At 35.2% G+C, this 16,873-nt stretch overlaps 3 protein-coding genes across 10 annotated transcripts; all 3 read left to right on the top strand.

The window, feature by feature from the left end:
• Positions 1-149: 149 nt before the first annotated feature.
• Positions 150-1,814, top strand: LOC105163537 (alpha/beta-Hydrolases superfamily protein). Its single transcript, XM_011081930.3, has 2 exons — positions 150-697; positions 1,389-1,814. Exons 1-2 carry the CDS (start codon positions 331-333, stop codon positions 1,709-1,711), a joined length of 690 nt encoding a protein of 229 aa, XP_011080232.1. The 5' UTR covers positions 150-330; the 3' UTR covers positions 1,712-1,814.
• A 2,056-nt stretch (positions 1,815-3,870) lies between these two features.
• LOC105163539 (selenoprotein O) lies at positions 3,871-8,496 on the top strand. The gene is made up of 8 exons (XM_011081931.3): positions 3,871-4,241; positions 4,774-4,883; positions 4,977-5,033; positions 5,140-5,439; positions 5,848-6,095; positions 6,859-7,165; positions 7,249-7,522; positions 8,020-8,496. The coding sequence occupies exons 1-8, from the start codon at positions 4,029-4,031 to the stop codon at positions 8,272-8,274; spliced, it is 1,764 nt and encodes a 587-aa protein (XP_011080233.1). The 5' UTR covers positions 3,871-4,028; the 3' UTR covers positions 8,275-8,496.
• Positions 8,497-10,393: 1,897 nt separating this feature from the next.
• On the top strand, positions 10,394-15,478 carry LOC105163540 (pentatricopeptide repeat-containing protein At5g59600). 8 transcript variants are annotated; one of them, XM_020694370.2, is made up of 3 exons: positions 10,394-10,604; positions 11,628-13,321; positions 13,720-15,478. In XM_020694370.2, the coding sequence occupies exon 2, from the start codon at positions 11,686-11,688 to the stop codon at positions 13,276-13,278; it is 1,593 nt and encodes a 530-aa protein (XP_020550029.1). In that variant the 5' UTR covers positions 10,394-10,604; positions 11,628-11,685; the 3' UTR covers positions 13,279-13,321; positions 13,720-15,478. The 8 variants fall into 8 exon arrangements, 2 of the variants coding, with proteins under 2 accessions (XP_020550029.1, XP_088738402.1); XR_016066248.1 differs by lacking the exon at positions 10,394-10,604 and having other exon boundaries at positions 10,616-13,321; positions 13,720-14,035; positions 14,790-15,478; XR_016066246.1 differs by lacking the exon at positions 10,394-10,604 and having other exon boundaries at positions 10,616-13,321; positions 13,720-14,035; positions 14,684-15,478.
• The last annotated feature ends 1,395 nt before the right edge of the window (positions 15,479-16,873 follow it).

The following is a 16,873-nucleotide window of genomic DNA, read 5'->3' as shown; positions in this document are numbered from 1 at the left end:
GATTTAAAGTTTGTGTGCTATGAATTTATCTAAATAAATTTGATAAATTATTAGTATGAAGTCGAAAATTCTTTCAAATTTGTGTATCCAAAAATACGCAGCTAAGAAGCTTAAAATCCTTTTTCCAGATGAAAAAAATGATAATGTTTGATTTCATTGCACTGCAATTATTCAAATTTAGCACAAACACACACATATTCAGTGCTTCTGTATGGAAAAAGTTCATTTTCTTCCTATTGTTTACATAATTAAGTTTTAATCAACTCAGATCAGATGTCTTTGAAAAGAGAACTTGAAAGAGTGAAAAGCAATTTCCGCCGCAATCCCTAAATGTCCGAGGTGAACTGCAGTGTTCGACACTGCACAATCGAGACGAGCGATGGAGTCAAACTCCACGCAAAAATCTTCGAGCCCGAAGAAGAAGAGGAGGAGGAAAGCAGCAAAGATAATCCAACGGTGGTTTTGGTTCACCCTTATTCAATATTGGGCGGATGCCAACGCCTTCTGCGAGGAATCGCAAGCGGGTTGGCGAGCAATGGCTATAAAGCTGTAACCTTTGACATGAGAGGCGTGGGCAAGTCCACCGGGAAGCCTTCTCTCACTGGCTCCAGAGAAATTCAAGATGTTATCGCGGTTTGCAAATGGGCTTCTCTTAATCTTCCTGCTCATCGCATTCTGCTCGTGGGTTCTTCCGCAGGTACTGATTTTTTATCTTGTTTTGTGAATGGTGTTGTGGATTTTTGGTTTTTCATGTTCGGTGACTCCTGTATTGGGGTTCTTGATTTTGTCTCTCATTAGCTGTTTTATGATGATGGTGAAAATTGAGAAGATGATTCTTGAAGCGTGATTAAGTTGTTGAGTTCTGAAGTTGAAAACTTGAAATAGAAGATTCGAGGATCTAGTCTTGGATTGTTGGGGAAGCTGAGAAAGATCTTTTTCATACTGAAAATTCTAACCCGGAGCGGGTTTGGCCGAACTTGGACTAAACAATACAATACACTTCACTTGCAGTGTGATTGGTGTATAGAAATTGGTGTACAGAAAATGCATATTGGTATGTAGTTTAGAAAAGTGCACTTGCTGTTGCTCTTGCTCTTTGATTAGCTCGGCTGATTCCGGTTTGGGTAAAAGAATTATTAGCTTTCTCAAATAAGATATGCAACGTTCAAGTTATTGAAGAGATTAATGCTCTTATTACCATTGATCTGAGCTTCATAGCAAGCTTTTTGTTAATCTTGACTGTTTTAGGACACGAGAAACTTCTCTTCCTCTGAATATTAGCTTCACATTATAGCATTGTCTTCATCTTCAGCATTCTAGGACAATGGGACAAAAACAGGAATGATTACACTTTTAACAATACTGAGATGGGAAATTCTATGGAACAGGTGCTCCAATAGCTGGTTCTGCGGTTGACAAGGTTGAACAAGTTGTGGGTTATGTGAGCTTGGGGTATCCGTTCGGTCTGATGGCTTCTATCCTCTTTGGACGACATCATAAAGCTATTCTAAGATCGCCAAAGCCGAAACTCTTTGTGATGGGAACTCGGGACGGGTTCACCAGTGTTAAGCAGCTGAAAAACAAGCTGAAATCTGCAGCGGGCCGTGTCGAGACCTGTCTTCTTGAGGGAGTAAGCCACTTCGAGATGGAAGGGCCTGCTTATGATGCTGAAATGGTGAATTTGATTCTGAAATTTGTTTCGTCATTGTAGATAAACAGCCAGCTGTACGATGATCTAAGTTTGACGTAACCAAACCTGTGATGTTGTAAGTATTGTTCTATTTATTATATAATTGATCACTCTTTTTAGACTATAGGTCGATTGTCATGTGATTAGCTTGACATATCTGAATTGATCCCTGAACTAGAATCTCTGAAGATGATTCTCAAGTCTTAGGCATTTTTGTTTTTGTCTGCACAGATCCATGCAAGAAACCCACAAAAAATGAAAATGCAATGTTGCTGTTAGACTAAAATCTCGGATTTCTCTTAGCAATCACACTTCATAAAGTAATAGTTTTTCGTGCCAAAGAGTATGGTTGGATTAGTTAATGAGATTGTATTTTATATCGGATTGTGGTGTCAAATTAATGTTTTTATTGATAATACGTACAAACAAACATATTTTCACTTTAATTACTATTTCAAAAATTGAAAACTGAATAATTTAGATTCGACATAATAGTTATAACAATAAAATGACTAAAAATGCAATTAAAAAATCAATATCATGATTTATAGTGGGCACCAATAATTTTTCAGTTTTATTTTATTAAGTTTCATTTGAATATTAAAATTATGAAACGTATGTATGAATATTAGTCTATCTTAATTATATTTTCGTCTTGATTATTTTTCTCGGTAATATATATTTAGTATCAGAATCTATCTTTTGGATTCGGACATGATCCAAAGCCTACTAATTTAGAGTATTGCGCATATTTAAATTAAAATATCACACATATATACGTATTTGAGTGTATTACATTTATATTCACAATAAAATATAAATATAATGCTCTTTAAAATAAAAAAAATAATACAATAAACTATAGTTTGACTTCCAATATATATATATTAAGATATATGTTTTTAATATTTCAAAAGCTAAGACGTATATAAATTTTCTAAATAAATTATTTATTTTGTGAAAATATTTTTCTCTTGTTTAAATAGTTGTAATGTATTATGCTTTGAAATTTATTCTAAAAAGTATTATTTTTTAATATTATAAAATGGGTATAGTATGTATTGTATGTTTACCCGCTGAAGTTGCGAGTTCTAAAAACTTTGACGGATCAGTGTCGATGACAATAAATAATATATTTTCTTAAATGGCAAAAACAAATAAATAAATAGATAATTATATTTATACCCTTAATCTAAAATTCATTTATACAAACTGTTCATATCTTTTGTATAATTATATAAATTATTCTGGAGCAAAAAAATAAAATTAATTTGTTTAATGATGTTAACGTTTTATGGGGTTGTAAGTGTGTCTCTCAAAAAATAAGGGTGATCTATAAAATAATGACGATGTTTTCTAATGGATTTATGTATAATTTTTCAAAAGATAAAAATAATTTATATAAATAGACTATAAATAGGGGTGAAAATATAACTAACCCATAAATAAATAAAAAAGTGAAATATTATATACTTTGAATTTCAATAAATAAAAGGTTAAAATGGATAAAACCTCACCGTGTTTTAAAAAATTCGCTAAAAATCGTCTTCTGTTTTAAAAAATAAGCAAAACCCCCTATTTGTTTTCTTAAACATAGCTCAAGCTAACTAATGACGTTAATTTTTTTATACAAACTGACTGTTACACCCTTAATATATATATATATATATATTATTTTTTTATTTTAATACTCGTTAAATATGTATTGATTATTCCAGAATCGTTAGACCTAATAAATTAATTTTATTCGTTGAATTTTAAATTTATAAAAAAAATCCATTGATTCATATTACTTATTAAAAATATATATTATAAAAAAATAGTTTGAAAAAAAAAATTAATTCTCCCTCGCCGTCGCCTGCCCACTCCCTCCCCAATCACCGTGCACCTCCACCGCCTGTGTCAATCTCCACCCCGTCGACCCTGCAGATGGCGTTGTATCGATACAGGAAATCTTTTAACTATTTTTAAAATATACTGTGAATGCCGTTATATCGATACAAGAAATTTTTTAACTATTTTTAAAATATAAAAAAACTTTAAGCTATTTTAGAGAAATATAGGGGGTTAATATGAAATTTAGCCTCAATAAAAACTTAGGGCCATAACTAAATTTGGCAAACCAATTAGTCAAACAAGTACTGTATATGTATATAGAAATAAAATTAAAATAAGAAAATTATTATTTCCTTTTCCCAGATTTCACCCTCACTCTCTCCGCTCACACCATTTCTTCTCTCACCGCCACCACCGCCCTCCCGCTCCGCCCATCTCTTCCAACTTCCATTTTTGTTCAACTCTTCATATCACAAGCGCCAATCACTCCACCGTATTGTCTATGGACGGCGATTCTTCTCCGGTCATAACTGCTGCTACCACCGTCGACTCTATTGCCGATGGCTTGAAGAACCAGTCCTTGGATAATAACAATCATAATGAGGATTCAGTTAGTCAAAATAGGGGTAAGTTGAAGCTGGAAGAACTGAAGTGGGACCATTCCTTCGTTCGTGAGCTTCCCGGTGATCCAAGGACCGATTTAACTCCACGAGAGGTTTGATTTTCTATTTTTGATTTTTTGGGCCCCTATTATTTCCTGCTCCTATGGATAAATATGTTTCGAGTTATTGGGACTAAAGTCTCAATCTGGGATGTTGTTTGATTGAGTGTTACACGTTTAGCATATTTGGTGTTAAGTAGAGGTTGATTCAATTGCCAAATATATAAGTTGTCCTAGAACCGATTTTATTTCCAGTAGAGGTTTCGTTTGTTTGCTATTTTTTCGCTCGTATATATCTATTTGGATTGTTGGCAATATAGTTTCCATTCCTTGGTCGTGTTAGTGTTATTTAATTATATTCAGATTCTTTTTTTTTTTTTTTTGAATAATATCTTTGAAGCCAGACGTTTTAATTCTTGGTCACTGGTAGAAATTGCACTCATGCTGTAATTTTATGGGAATAATTAACCATCATTATCAGAAATCTTCTTAGTATGGACTTCTAGGTTCTGTATCCTGATTACTACAACGTCACTTCCTTGATTGAAATTTATGTGATTCTGTGTCCTTGTGTCATTGTTTGCAGGTAATGCATGCTTGCTATACAAAAGTAACTCCATCTGCCGAGGTGGATAATCCTCAGCTTGTGGCATGGTCTGATTCAGTTGCAGACTTGTTGGATTTGGATCCCCAGGAGTAAGTTGTTTCAACTATCTGCACCTTCATTAATTATATTTCTTCCCTGATAGACTTAATATCTGTAATGCCTTATTTATTTTTAAATCTCAGATTCCAAAGGCCTGATTTTCCATTGTTATTCTCGGGAGCTTCACCTTTGGTTGGAGCGTGAGTATCATTCCCCTGATATTTTTATTTTGTTTTTTTCTTTTACTTTTGTTCTTTTGTCACTCTTTGGTCCACCTATGATTACCCTTTGACTTGGCTTTTATAGGATGCCTTATGCTCAGTGCTATGGAGGACATCAGTTCGGAATGTGGGCTGGCCAATTGGGAGATGGTCGGGCAATCACTCTAGGAGAGGTTCTCAATTCAAGGTCGCAGCGGTGGGAATTGCAGCTTAAGGGTGCTGGGAAGACCCCATACAGTCGGTTTGCTGATGGTCTTGCAGTCTTACGTAGTAGTATCCGAGAATTTCTATGCAGTGAGGCAATGCACAATCTAGGAATCCCAACAACTCGTGCGCTGTGCTTGGTAACAACTGGAAAATATGTTACTCGAGATATGTTTTATGAGTAAGCCTTTCAAGCCTTTTTTTAATGATGTTTGTATGTTCGGTAATTTATTTCTCAATTCAATAAACCTTTTCTATATAAGGATATGATCATGTCTTTATTTTTTTTTTTTTTGGGTGTGTGTGTGTGATCCCGTGACATTTATCTTTTTATCATGTCTTTTGGAATCTTCTAATTTATTATTCTAAATAGAAGTGAAACACCAATACTTTGCAATATTCACAATCAACATGTTTCAGGGCCTTTATCTTGAATAAAGTTGAAGAAGGTAGTATGTTAATTTGGAATATACTTTTTACTCTGGTTTCATCTTGTAAAAAGTTTGAGTGTCCTGTGATTTCATATAATATTTTCATCTATATTTGCATTGTTAGTTTCATTATTGAAACTTTGAGTTCATTTGCACAGTGGCAACCCCAAGGATGAGCCCGGTGCAATTGTCTGTAGAGTTGCTCAATCCTTTCTTCGCTTTGGTTCATACCAAATACATGCTTCAAGAGAGAAGGATGATTTTGGCCTTGTTCATGCTTTGGCTGATTATTGTATCAGGCATCATTTTCCGCATTTGGAGAACCTGAGTAAAAGTGATAGTTTATCATTTACTACTGGCCAAGGAGATGACTCAGTCGTGGATTTAACTTCAAATAAATATGCAGGTAATAATCAATTTGTAGATACTATTAGGTCATGTTATGTGCCTACTTGGAATTCATCCATTTTAAAATTTTTCTCGTGTGCCGTAAAGATCCTCAGCCAGGTCATCATTTCACTAAAGGAGTTTGTTCATTTAAAATGTCTTTGACGCCATGGCCAGTTGAATGAGTTCCACAATGTGACAAACTTCTGAGCTGAAGTGCAATCTTTTGAGTTTTGCTTGGCTCGGTTGTTATGGGTTAATGATATTTGTTCAAATTGTTCGCTATTGCGAACCTTGCTATAGTCAAGGCAAATAACTGTAGAAACTGAGATAAACTGTATCTGCTAATTACTGTGCTCAAGTCAGAATTTTCCCAGCCAAAGGAGTCTTATCCTGTTTATTGATTCATATACAATAACCTCTTGCTTGCATCCAGGTTCAGCTGCTGATTATTTCATTAATGATTTTCCGAGAATTAGTTTGTATTTAACAAAAGAACTAAGCTAATTTAGTTTTGCTTTCCTCATGAACAGTGTCCATGCTTCGGACAAAGTTAGTTGATTGGCATATGTCTTAAATACATTTATTATTAACAGTATTTTATTTTCCTTTTCAACTTGTATTTGGACAGTTGATATAAGTAATTGCTTTGATATGAAGCCAGTGACTGACCTGTACTTAATTGAAAGTTCTGATTTTTCTTTTTTTTCCGTTAATTTGTGAATAAACTATTTGATCACATCAAGTTGTTTGTTTGTGTTTGCAATGGCGATGACTATCAGCTTGGACAGTAGAAGTTGCTGAGCGTACAGCTTCCGTAATTGCCAACTGGCAGGGGATTGGTTTCACCCATGGAGTACTGAACACAGATAACATGAGTGTGTTGGGACTTACAATTGATTATGGTCCTTTTGGCTTCTTGGATGCTTTTGATCCCAGTTACACTCCAAACACTACTGATCTTCCCGGCAGACGATATTGTTTTGCAAATCAGCCCGATATTGGCTCATGGAATATTGCACAGTTTGCCGCAACTCTTTCTACTGCCCAGTTGATAAATGACAAGGAGGCAAACTACGCTGTGGAGAGGTATTCTTCATGGCTTATTTCTTTTTCTGTCTTTAGTTCTCCAGCTTGATTTCCGTTGACACATCCTCCTCTTGACTTGTTAGATATGGCACAAAGTTTATGGATGAGTACCAAGCTCTAATGACCAAAAAACTTGGTCTACCCAAGTACAATAAGCAGTTGATCAGTGAACTGCTTAAAAATATGGCTGTTGATAAAGTTGACTACACAAATTTCTTTCGGTTGCTTTCAAATGTCAAATCTGATCATGCCATTCCAGACGATGAACTATTAATTCCTCTTAAGGCTGTTCTGCTGGATATTGGCAAGGAGCGAAGAGATGCATGGACCAGCTGGGTGAAATCCTACATAAAAGAGGTACGTACACATTTCTGAGTCTTTTTTGGCGGTAGTGACATTTTCTAACACGTAATATATGAAGGGAGGACAATGAACCTTTATTGTTGTCACTGAATCTTGTCACAATCTTTTATTGCCTTCGTCATGTTCTATTCATTCTCTCAGGTCCTTACACCTTCCATATGTGGGGCCAATTCTGTGTCATGATTCAGATGTCATGTAGTTTCCCTTGGTGATACATGGCCATAGCCATGACACACCAACTAAAGAAATAGGCTGTAAAGTCCATTGAGTTCTCTTTTTTTTTTTTAAATTTTTTTTACTAGCTTTTGTTTTATATTCTGAAACAATAAGGTTTGGATGATTCAAGTCAGTTGCATAAATGATCTATTTCCTTCTCCAATTATGACCAGCCATATGATCTCAAGTGTCGCCTCAGGCTCACACAATTTTACTTATTTCCTTCTGTTGCTCTTTTCCATTATCCACTCTCATTTCCTTATTCCCTGCTACAGCTTTCCACCACTGGCATATCTGATCAGGAGAGGAAACGTTCAATGGACTCGGTAAATCCTAAGTACATTCTGAGAAACTATTTATGTCAAAGCGCCATTGATGCAGCAGAACTAGGTGACTTTGAAGAAGTTCGGCGCCTGCTAAGAGTTATGGAACGGCCGTATGATGAGCAGCCCGGTATGGAAAAATATGCCCGGTTGCCCCCCGCTTGGGCTTATCGGCCAGGAGTCTGCATGCTCTCCTGCTCTTCTTGACTGGACAAAATATGTTGCTCAGAAATGAGAAAGAAATACAGCATGTACATAGAATAGCGTGTATGGTGATTTTGTTCTGTAATATGTAAAAGCTGTAGCCTTCCATTTTCAAATTGCGTTTCTGAGTTTGGTTTTGGGCAGGACTCACAGGTGAAAATGTATTTTTGTCATGCAAATTGATGGGAAGAGATGTATGAAATTCATATTAAATTAGACTAATAATTATACCTGTCCACATCTCATAATTGTAATCTTTGAGTTCTGAAATCTCAATTTTACTTCACATCTCGTTAAATTTAAAATGTTAAAGAAAAGGATATAAGTTGCTCGATGATTTGATGAGATAAACTGCGGAGCTAGCCAACTTGTGGAGATGGTATATAATACAAGATTAAGGTACCAAATCCAAGCAAGCTCACACAGCCAAACCTAGCTGTGGCTGTCGTTTGTTGCTATGATTAATGTTTAATGTCAGGATCGACAAAGTCGGGCATAGAAGGATGAGGTTTCAGTGATAAAGTCACATGACACATGTTCTTTTAATTGAAAACACATGTTCTTTTAATCTTTCAAGATTTCCTTCAACACAAACCTCAATAATGGTGATATCATGTGAATGCTGCTTCCTACAAAGACAAGCAATAAGGAATACATTTTTGCTTCAACCATCACCTTTTTCTTGTTTTCTTTCCTTTGTCAAGTAAAAGAACACTGTTGCAAAACCAATTTCTGGACGGCCATTTAGTGTACTTAAACCATAATAAAGAGGGATAATTTTTATTCAAATTAAGTTGGACGAAACTAAATCAATTACAAAGTAAATATAATATATTTCTCATGTAATTGATTATTTTTTTTTAACTATACACCAATGATATGACAAATGTATTGCATTTTATTATATAATTGGTTTAGATCCAGCCAAATTTAATTTGAATTAGAGTTTTCCCAAAAAAAGTTGGATATAGTGACAAATTTAACTTAATATTATCCTTAATCTATAGCCCCTTGTTGAATATTTGGACACAGAACACATGTCTTGTCAGCAAAAGCACGAGCTGCTACATCTCACCCCAACTATCTTTCGATCCTTACATTATAATTACTACCAATCCCAACTAATTTCCACCTTAATTTCCTCAACCCCACATTTTCATTTTATTGCTAATCCAAACTTATGCAAGAAACCATGAGAAACAATCACAAGACAACATTTTTCCTTCTCTCACTTCTACTCTTCATGCATTTACATTATAGTCCTGAAACAGAGAATCATGTAAGACTTAGACATGAAATCCGGTCAAGGAAGCTGCAGGTTTCTGTAAACTCACTCTCTGCAAATAAATGGAAGTTGAGTGGAGGAGCAGCGGTTGAGCCAGAGAAAGCAGTGGAAAATGGGCTAAGGAAAAATCCCCCAACATCCTCAAATCCTATTCAGAACAGATGATGTCTTCCTCCCATGTACATTAGCTAGGTGAAAGAGAGATCAGATTCAAATGGGCTTCTCTCTCCACAATTTTTGCAGTTTTCATGCTTTTATTGTCAATCATTTTAGTTTAGTTCACACGAAGGAAATTATATGATCCATTGATTACTAGTTATAGTTGTTTTCTTGCACTTTTTGTCCTTTTTTTCCCCATTTCATGTAAGAATTCTTTGGTTTGTCAAGTTTGTACAAATACTAGGTGAAGACCGAACAAGTTTGTTTACAATATATATACTGTATAGGTATGATTTGTTGCATAAAATCCAGGGCTGGCAAATGTGAAAATTCCATTTGAGTTCTATCTATTTAGCCTGAATTGGTGCCTGTCCAAGTCTCAAATCCTTCTTATCTACAATGATGCTTTTATCACTGCTTTAAAATGGGGAATTCTCCAACTTGTATTCCAAAAAATTCTTGAAATGACGAGCAAACAACCGACCAACGTTCGTTCTTTCAGCTTCATGTGCAAAATAGAATCACATTCTCCAGAAAGGTGGGAGCATGATGCAAAAACAGGTTTAGGTCCTGGAAAAAACTTTTCCAGATGCTTTTCCAGGTTATCTACAACGAATCTCATTCCTTGTAGGAAAATGTGAAGTGGGTCTATTTAAACACAAGTTCAGTTCAGTTTCAGGCATAAGCTGAATTCCAGGTTTCATGATTTACAAATCTGAGGTTGTGGAGATTGTGTCGCAACATGGTTGTTTGTGGTGCAATGGGAGACGCCGAGATGTCGGCCGTTTCTGGGGTCTAAACCCGGCGTCGTCATTGCACCACTGACAGCCATATCAGTTGTCTCCTCCGGTGAGCATTTCCGGACAAAGATTTGATGGATGCAATTCGGGTAATCTTACATCCGTTTTCTTTTCTTTTCTTTTTCTTGTGCCCTTTTCTAATGGTGATATATTATATATATTATTGAGATAAATTATAATGAGCTCTATTGAGATTAAGATTTGCTATATATATATTTATATTTTTTCGTTATTTAGAAAATTATCAACGCCTTTTGATAATCGTCTAACAATTTGTTGAATTAATTTCAATGTCTTTGTGTATTATGAGTTATAATTTTATTTTTTTTTAAATTTGTTTAGGACTTAGTTTCTTTTTTTTTTTAATTTTTCAAAAATTTCCATTCATATAATCCAAATTTGTTATATTTTTTTCTAAAATCAACAAGTACAAAATTGATATTTTTAAAGCTTCATAAGGATTACAAAACTTTATAAAAAGATCGAGGATATACGTACTTTTCAAACAACAAATGAGTATTCAAAATTATAACAAATTTCAAATAAACTTGTTGTAATTTAGAAAGCTTGATAAATGTGGGCTAAACCTTCAATCCATCCTTATACATGGTTTACTATTAGAAAGAGCGATCCATTAGTAATCCATCAAACCCTAAACAAAGTCGGATAGCTTATCCGATCTTGAAAATATGAAATTTAATCCTAATCGATTCCATATTTTATTCAATCAAATAAATACCAATAAAAAATATTAATTTATCCTATCCCTGATTTTATCCAATCAAACCCTCTCAATCATTATTCAACATGCAAAAATAAACATCCCTATATAATTCAGCAGGTAGAAAGCGATCCTTACAGCAATGGTGAAATAATTTGTTTTTGACATAAGCTAGTCATTATTATGCCAGTGATAGAGCTCTTCAAATTTTCAAGCAGAGAGGTAGGAGGAAGTTTGTCTGAGTATTTAAGTGAGATTTTCAAAATTCAAAACGAAAAATTAAACCATTCTATAAATGTCATTGATCAAAGTTTTAATGACATGATTACATCAGTATTAATATAACTAACAATAAATGAAATAAATTTATATAAATTCTGTCTTTGATCAGTTTATGCCTCCAAATTTCTAAAGCTTGAGCCAAGAAATGCAATGGAGTAGATGCGAATATGAAAAGGCTGTTGCTTTCGCCACCCAATTTGTCTGCACACAACTGCAGCTTGTTATTGCAGAGATGCATGAAGCGGAAAGCACTGAAACCCTGCAAGCAAATCCACGCTTTGATGTTAACTAATAATGTTGACGTGAATCTTTTGCAACTGAGCTCAAAGCTAATAGGCGCTTATGCATGTTGTGGGGATTTGACCTCATCCAAGTTACTTTTCCGAGAGACTCCAAACCCAAATGTATTTGCGTTCAATTGGATGATTCTGACCTTAACTTTTTCAGGGTTCCATCAGGAGGCGATTGGGTACTTTTCTTTATTCCAAGAATCAAGAAATAGTAACAGTTACCCGAACAAGTATACTTTTTCTGTAGTCTTGAAAGGTTGCGTGGGTTTGCTGGATGAGGATTTAGGGAAGCAAGTTCATGGCATGATTTACAAGGTGGGGTTTGAAAAGGAAGTGTCAGTTTGCAATGGTTTGATTGATATGTATGGGAAGTGTAGGAGGATATGCCATGCACGCGGAGTGTTTGATAGAATGACTGAAAGAGATGTTGCGTCGTGGACAACGATGATTTGTAGGTATGCTGATGTGGGGAGGATTGAAGAGTCAGTTGTTCTGTTCGAAAGAATGAGGTTGGACGGTGTAAAACCTAATGATTTTACTTGGAATACGATTATAGCAGGGCACGCCAGGAGTGGAGACTGTGATGGTGCTTTTAAGATTTTTTCACGGATGTGCAGAGAAGGATTGTTTCCGGATTTGGTTATTTGGAATGCAATGATTTCAGGTTTTGTTCAAAGCCAAAGGGCTGTTGAAGCTTTAGAGTTGTTTCGAGATATGTTAATTTCTAGAATTAAGCCTAACGAGGTGACTGTGACAGGGCTGCTTCCTGCATGTGGGATGGTTGGTTCAGTTGGTAGGGGGAGAGAAATTCATGGATTGATATACAGAATGGGACTTGATATCAATGTCTTTGTTGCTAGTGCACTTATCGATATGTACTCAAAATGTGGGAGTGTTGAAGAGGCTCAGAATGTTTTTAACTCCATTCCTAACAAGAATGCAGCATCATGGAATGCTATTATTGGATGTTATGGGAAGCATGGGATGGTAGATTGTGCAATCAAATTTTTTGACAGGATGCAGGATGAAGATATACAACCAAATGAAGTTACGTTGACTGCTATTCTTTGCGCTTGTAGCCATGGTGGTCTGGTGGAGAAAGGTTTGCAGATTTTTAGGTCCATGGACTTATACGGCGTCAAACCAAATAAAGAGCATTACTCGTGTCTTATTGATCTTCTGTGCCGTTATGGCAGAATGGAAGAGGCTTATGATATAGTTAAGCAGATTGGGGTGGAAGTCACATATTCAGCTATTGGAGCTTTCCTCAATGGCTGCAAGATCCACGAAAGGAGAGATCTTGCTGAAAACATTTCTGAGCAGTTGAGGATGGAGCTGAAGAAGCCTGGAGGTTTTGTCACTCTCTCAAACATATACGCTTCTGAGGGTAAGTGGAGAGGTGTTCAGGATGTTAGGGAGGTGATGAAGGATAAGAGAGTCCATAAGAAGCCTGGTTTTAGTTCGATTTAGAAGCAGATGAAATTCATGGAAAGATAAGGAAGAGAACACAAAGGTATCAATTAAAGATTCATTGCAAGTCCTTGGAATGTGTTTACTCCATTGGCAAACAGTTCTACTTGACTCATCATCTATCTGAAAGACCAAATTTTAGAAGAAACTTCATTCAGTTGATTACATGAAAGTTGCACCATCCCGTTTTATATTCAGAGCCAAGTAGTGATCTATGCAGTCAGCTTTCGGCGCTTCTCCTCTTTTCAATTTACCAATCAATTGACTGCAGGAGCGCCATATAACTTTTAGCCAACTCTTTCTTTTTTCTGTAAATGTGCTCAAGATATCAAGAATAACCCTTAAATTTTCAAGTCTGATCTTCACCTCCTGTAGTATTGACACAAAAACAGGAGTATGATGTTGTTCCTACCTTTAACTTGGCATTTGATCTTTTCTCAGGTTTCGAAGGATTGACATAGTTGAGGCTACAGAGTATACAAGCTTTTCATCTCTTTCTATAAACCTCCTTCCCCAACTCCAGTAGAACAACAAGGAACTACGTCAAAAATTGCAGTCTAAGTTCTATATATACTCTCATCACTGGTGAAAGTTATGGGATAAGATGCCTCTTACCAGCACTGTTTTCTTGAAGTCATGTAAGCTGGTAAAAACAATTTTGAGTCTCTTTGATTGACTCCCTGTTTTCAGCTGCCTTCAACTACATCAAAGCCTCCCTCTGGTGCTTCTTGTTCATGATGGCAGAATCCAACCTTAGGTACATCTTGGTAGTTGATTGCAATCAATACACCTTATTAATATCTCCAGGTGACCTTCTCTAAATGAAAAGATGTGTATGTCTGCTGCATTTAAATTTTCTTGCAGAAGTAGAATTATTGTTGATGTCATTGTCTGCTAATTAAAGAGTCATTTTGGACAAAGAATTTACCTTGCCTGCTATTTTTTGTCGACTATGTTTATTTTTTTCAAGCGTCTGATAAAGTTTTACGTGTTTTTTATACTCACAGAATTGCTAAATTCAGTTGCACAGAATGCTTTCCCTAGATCAGATAGTAGTAGATGAGAAATTCAAAGACATTAAGTTCTCTGTTTCGTCTGACATGAAATAATCTGCCTAGGACTGCTTATACATTCCAAGTATTTATTTAAACATTACTCTTTGGCTCCATCTCTAGTTATGATGACCACACTGCCATCATTTATCACTCCTAACATACCTTATCAAGAATGCAAAATGAACATATGCTTATAATCTTAGCTTGTTGAATATGAATAGTTTGAGTAAAAGTTATCTTATGGAGCGGATGTTTTCTTGTATCATCTTCTCACCTGCTTCATTTTTTCCTAGCCTAATTGTTCTGTTTCATGGGCTCAGAAATTTATACTTCTACGGACTGTGTCGCAGTTTTGAGTCTTGGAAACTACTGATCTTGCCAAAGGGAAATTCGTTGCAGAACTTCCGTTTGTTGGCTCTGCCGTTCTTGTGCATACTTTAAATCCTTGATTTGCAGATTGCATACCAGTATTGATGCCAAGAAGGCTAATAACACGAAATGCCAGAGGAGTCTCATTAATGTAGAAAGAGCAAACCGCGAAGATACATTCTCAACACATTCGGGAGACTAGTGAAACCCCATGTGCATTCAGAAATTACTGCCCTTCAAACTGCACCGAGCATGCAAAACAAATATGGCTCTGAGACTGTGTGCTGATGGTTTAGTAAAAGAATCTGGAAAGAGAAACAGTTGTGTGGATGCCCTCACATGAATTCTAGGAGCAAAATAAATGATCCACTACTCGTCCCTTCGGCATCAACATGTGGTTTACCCAAACTGTATTCGAATTTACATGTCAATAGTTGGGTTTCGTACCGTTTCACCCACACCAGAGATCCTGACCTGCTCGTGACAGCATTTAAATGTCGGTTAATACTGAGAAGTCTCCGTATTAGTCCTACAACATACTAGTTTCATCAGTCCTCTTTAATATTCGGTCACAAATCATACTTGTAGAAATGACATTGATTAATGAATTTCACGTACTGATGTGTCCAGTTCTTGATTGTTTTATTTAAAGAAAGTCAGCTCATATGTATATTTTTACGAGCATTTAGAGTCACAGTTGAAAGAACTGAGACAAGTTGTAGCGTTTTCCATGACAACCTGGAATAATACAAGCTTAGCATATAGTAGTTTTTAAAGAGTGATGGTTGCAACTTGTGAAGATAGTTGCCATTTCTTACATTCTGAGCTGGCAGGTCTTTGATTCTTTTATGTCCTTATCCCCATAAACCTTGTGTCCTGAGTTGAGAATAAAAGCTTGCATTGGAAGAATAATCACTACCAGCCATGTTAGATACATATTTGTCTCTTATATAAAAGTCTGCAATTCAAAATATACTTATATACACACACACACACACACCATTGCACTGAAACCTAAGGGTTTCTTTCTTTCATGATTTCCACTATCAGTTTTCAAATTTCATCTATTTAAAATGATGATTTGTCCTTATTCTTGTCAATAATTAGTTTCATCATTTTTCAGTTCATTTATTACTTTATATATGCATACATATCTTTTAATTGTTAATACCAACTAGTAAAAAGAAAAAAAACAAATCTTTCCACTTAAAAAGTGAAAAATGGAAATGAAACTAAAAACCAAAGACAACCTAAAACTCTTGCAAGTATGTGAGAAGTAAGCGATCAGACAAATCTTCCAACAATATGAAGGAGAGGACCCATATTGTCATTATTTTGTCAAGTAATGAAAGTTTCACCAATCTCACAAAATTGAAGTTATTTTTAGTTGCCCAGAGACGGTTGCTCATCTAATTCATTCTGGGCCCCTCATCCCATGGGGTAACCCTTCTAACCCCACTTTTCTTTTTATATACCTTTGGTTACATTTTAGTATCATATATTGGCATCACATCAATGTGAAATTAGACATATATTTCTTTTAAAAATTAGACGGAATACCAATACAATAAAGCGAGATAGAAAATCTTTTATTCATGCATGTTCTGATATCTGTATGTTAATTTTCACGTAATTAAATTTTAATTATTTGTGATAATAAGTTAGCTACAGAGACCCTGACTGAAGCATACAATACAGAGGCATACTTCTTGTCGAGTCGATAACTTGTCACCCTACTTTTCAATTTTTTTATAATAAAAAAAGAAAAATTCTTTTACACACGTAGCGCAAACGTAATCCTTTGTAATGGGACTGTTGATATTAACCACACTTTGATTTTTGTAACCAAAAAGAAAAAAAGATTATTAACCCACTTTCCTTGTTTGGGATGCATTAAAGTTGAAGCAAGCACCATTTCTTCCTTTACATTTTATCTTTTCTTCTCCCACACAATATAGTGTCAATGTGGCTAATCACAGTGCACTTATTTTGATTTTTCTTACACTCATTTCAAATTGAATTGTTAATGTGATTTTTAAAATAATATATTCAAGTTAGTATTTTTTTTAATTGAAATTAAAGGTTCAGTGACTTATAAGTAATTGGAATTGAAAATAATTTAAAAGCAACAAATCTTTGTTGCCAAATGATTGTCTTAATAATTGTAACAT

The sequence above is a fragment of the Sesamum indicum genome, linkage group LG6 (assembly GCF_026168435.1).
Source record: "Sesamum indicum cultivar Baizhima isolate 11 linkage group LG6, ASM2616843v1, whole genome shotgun sequence".
In the NCBI taxonomy this organism is placed as follows: Eukaryota; Viridiplantae; Streptophyta; class Magnoliopsida; order Lamiales; family Pedaliaceae; genus Sesamum; species Sesamum indicum.
Note: the sequence above shows the minus strand (reverse complement) of the source record. Positions and strands in the feature narration are given on the sequence as shown.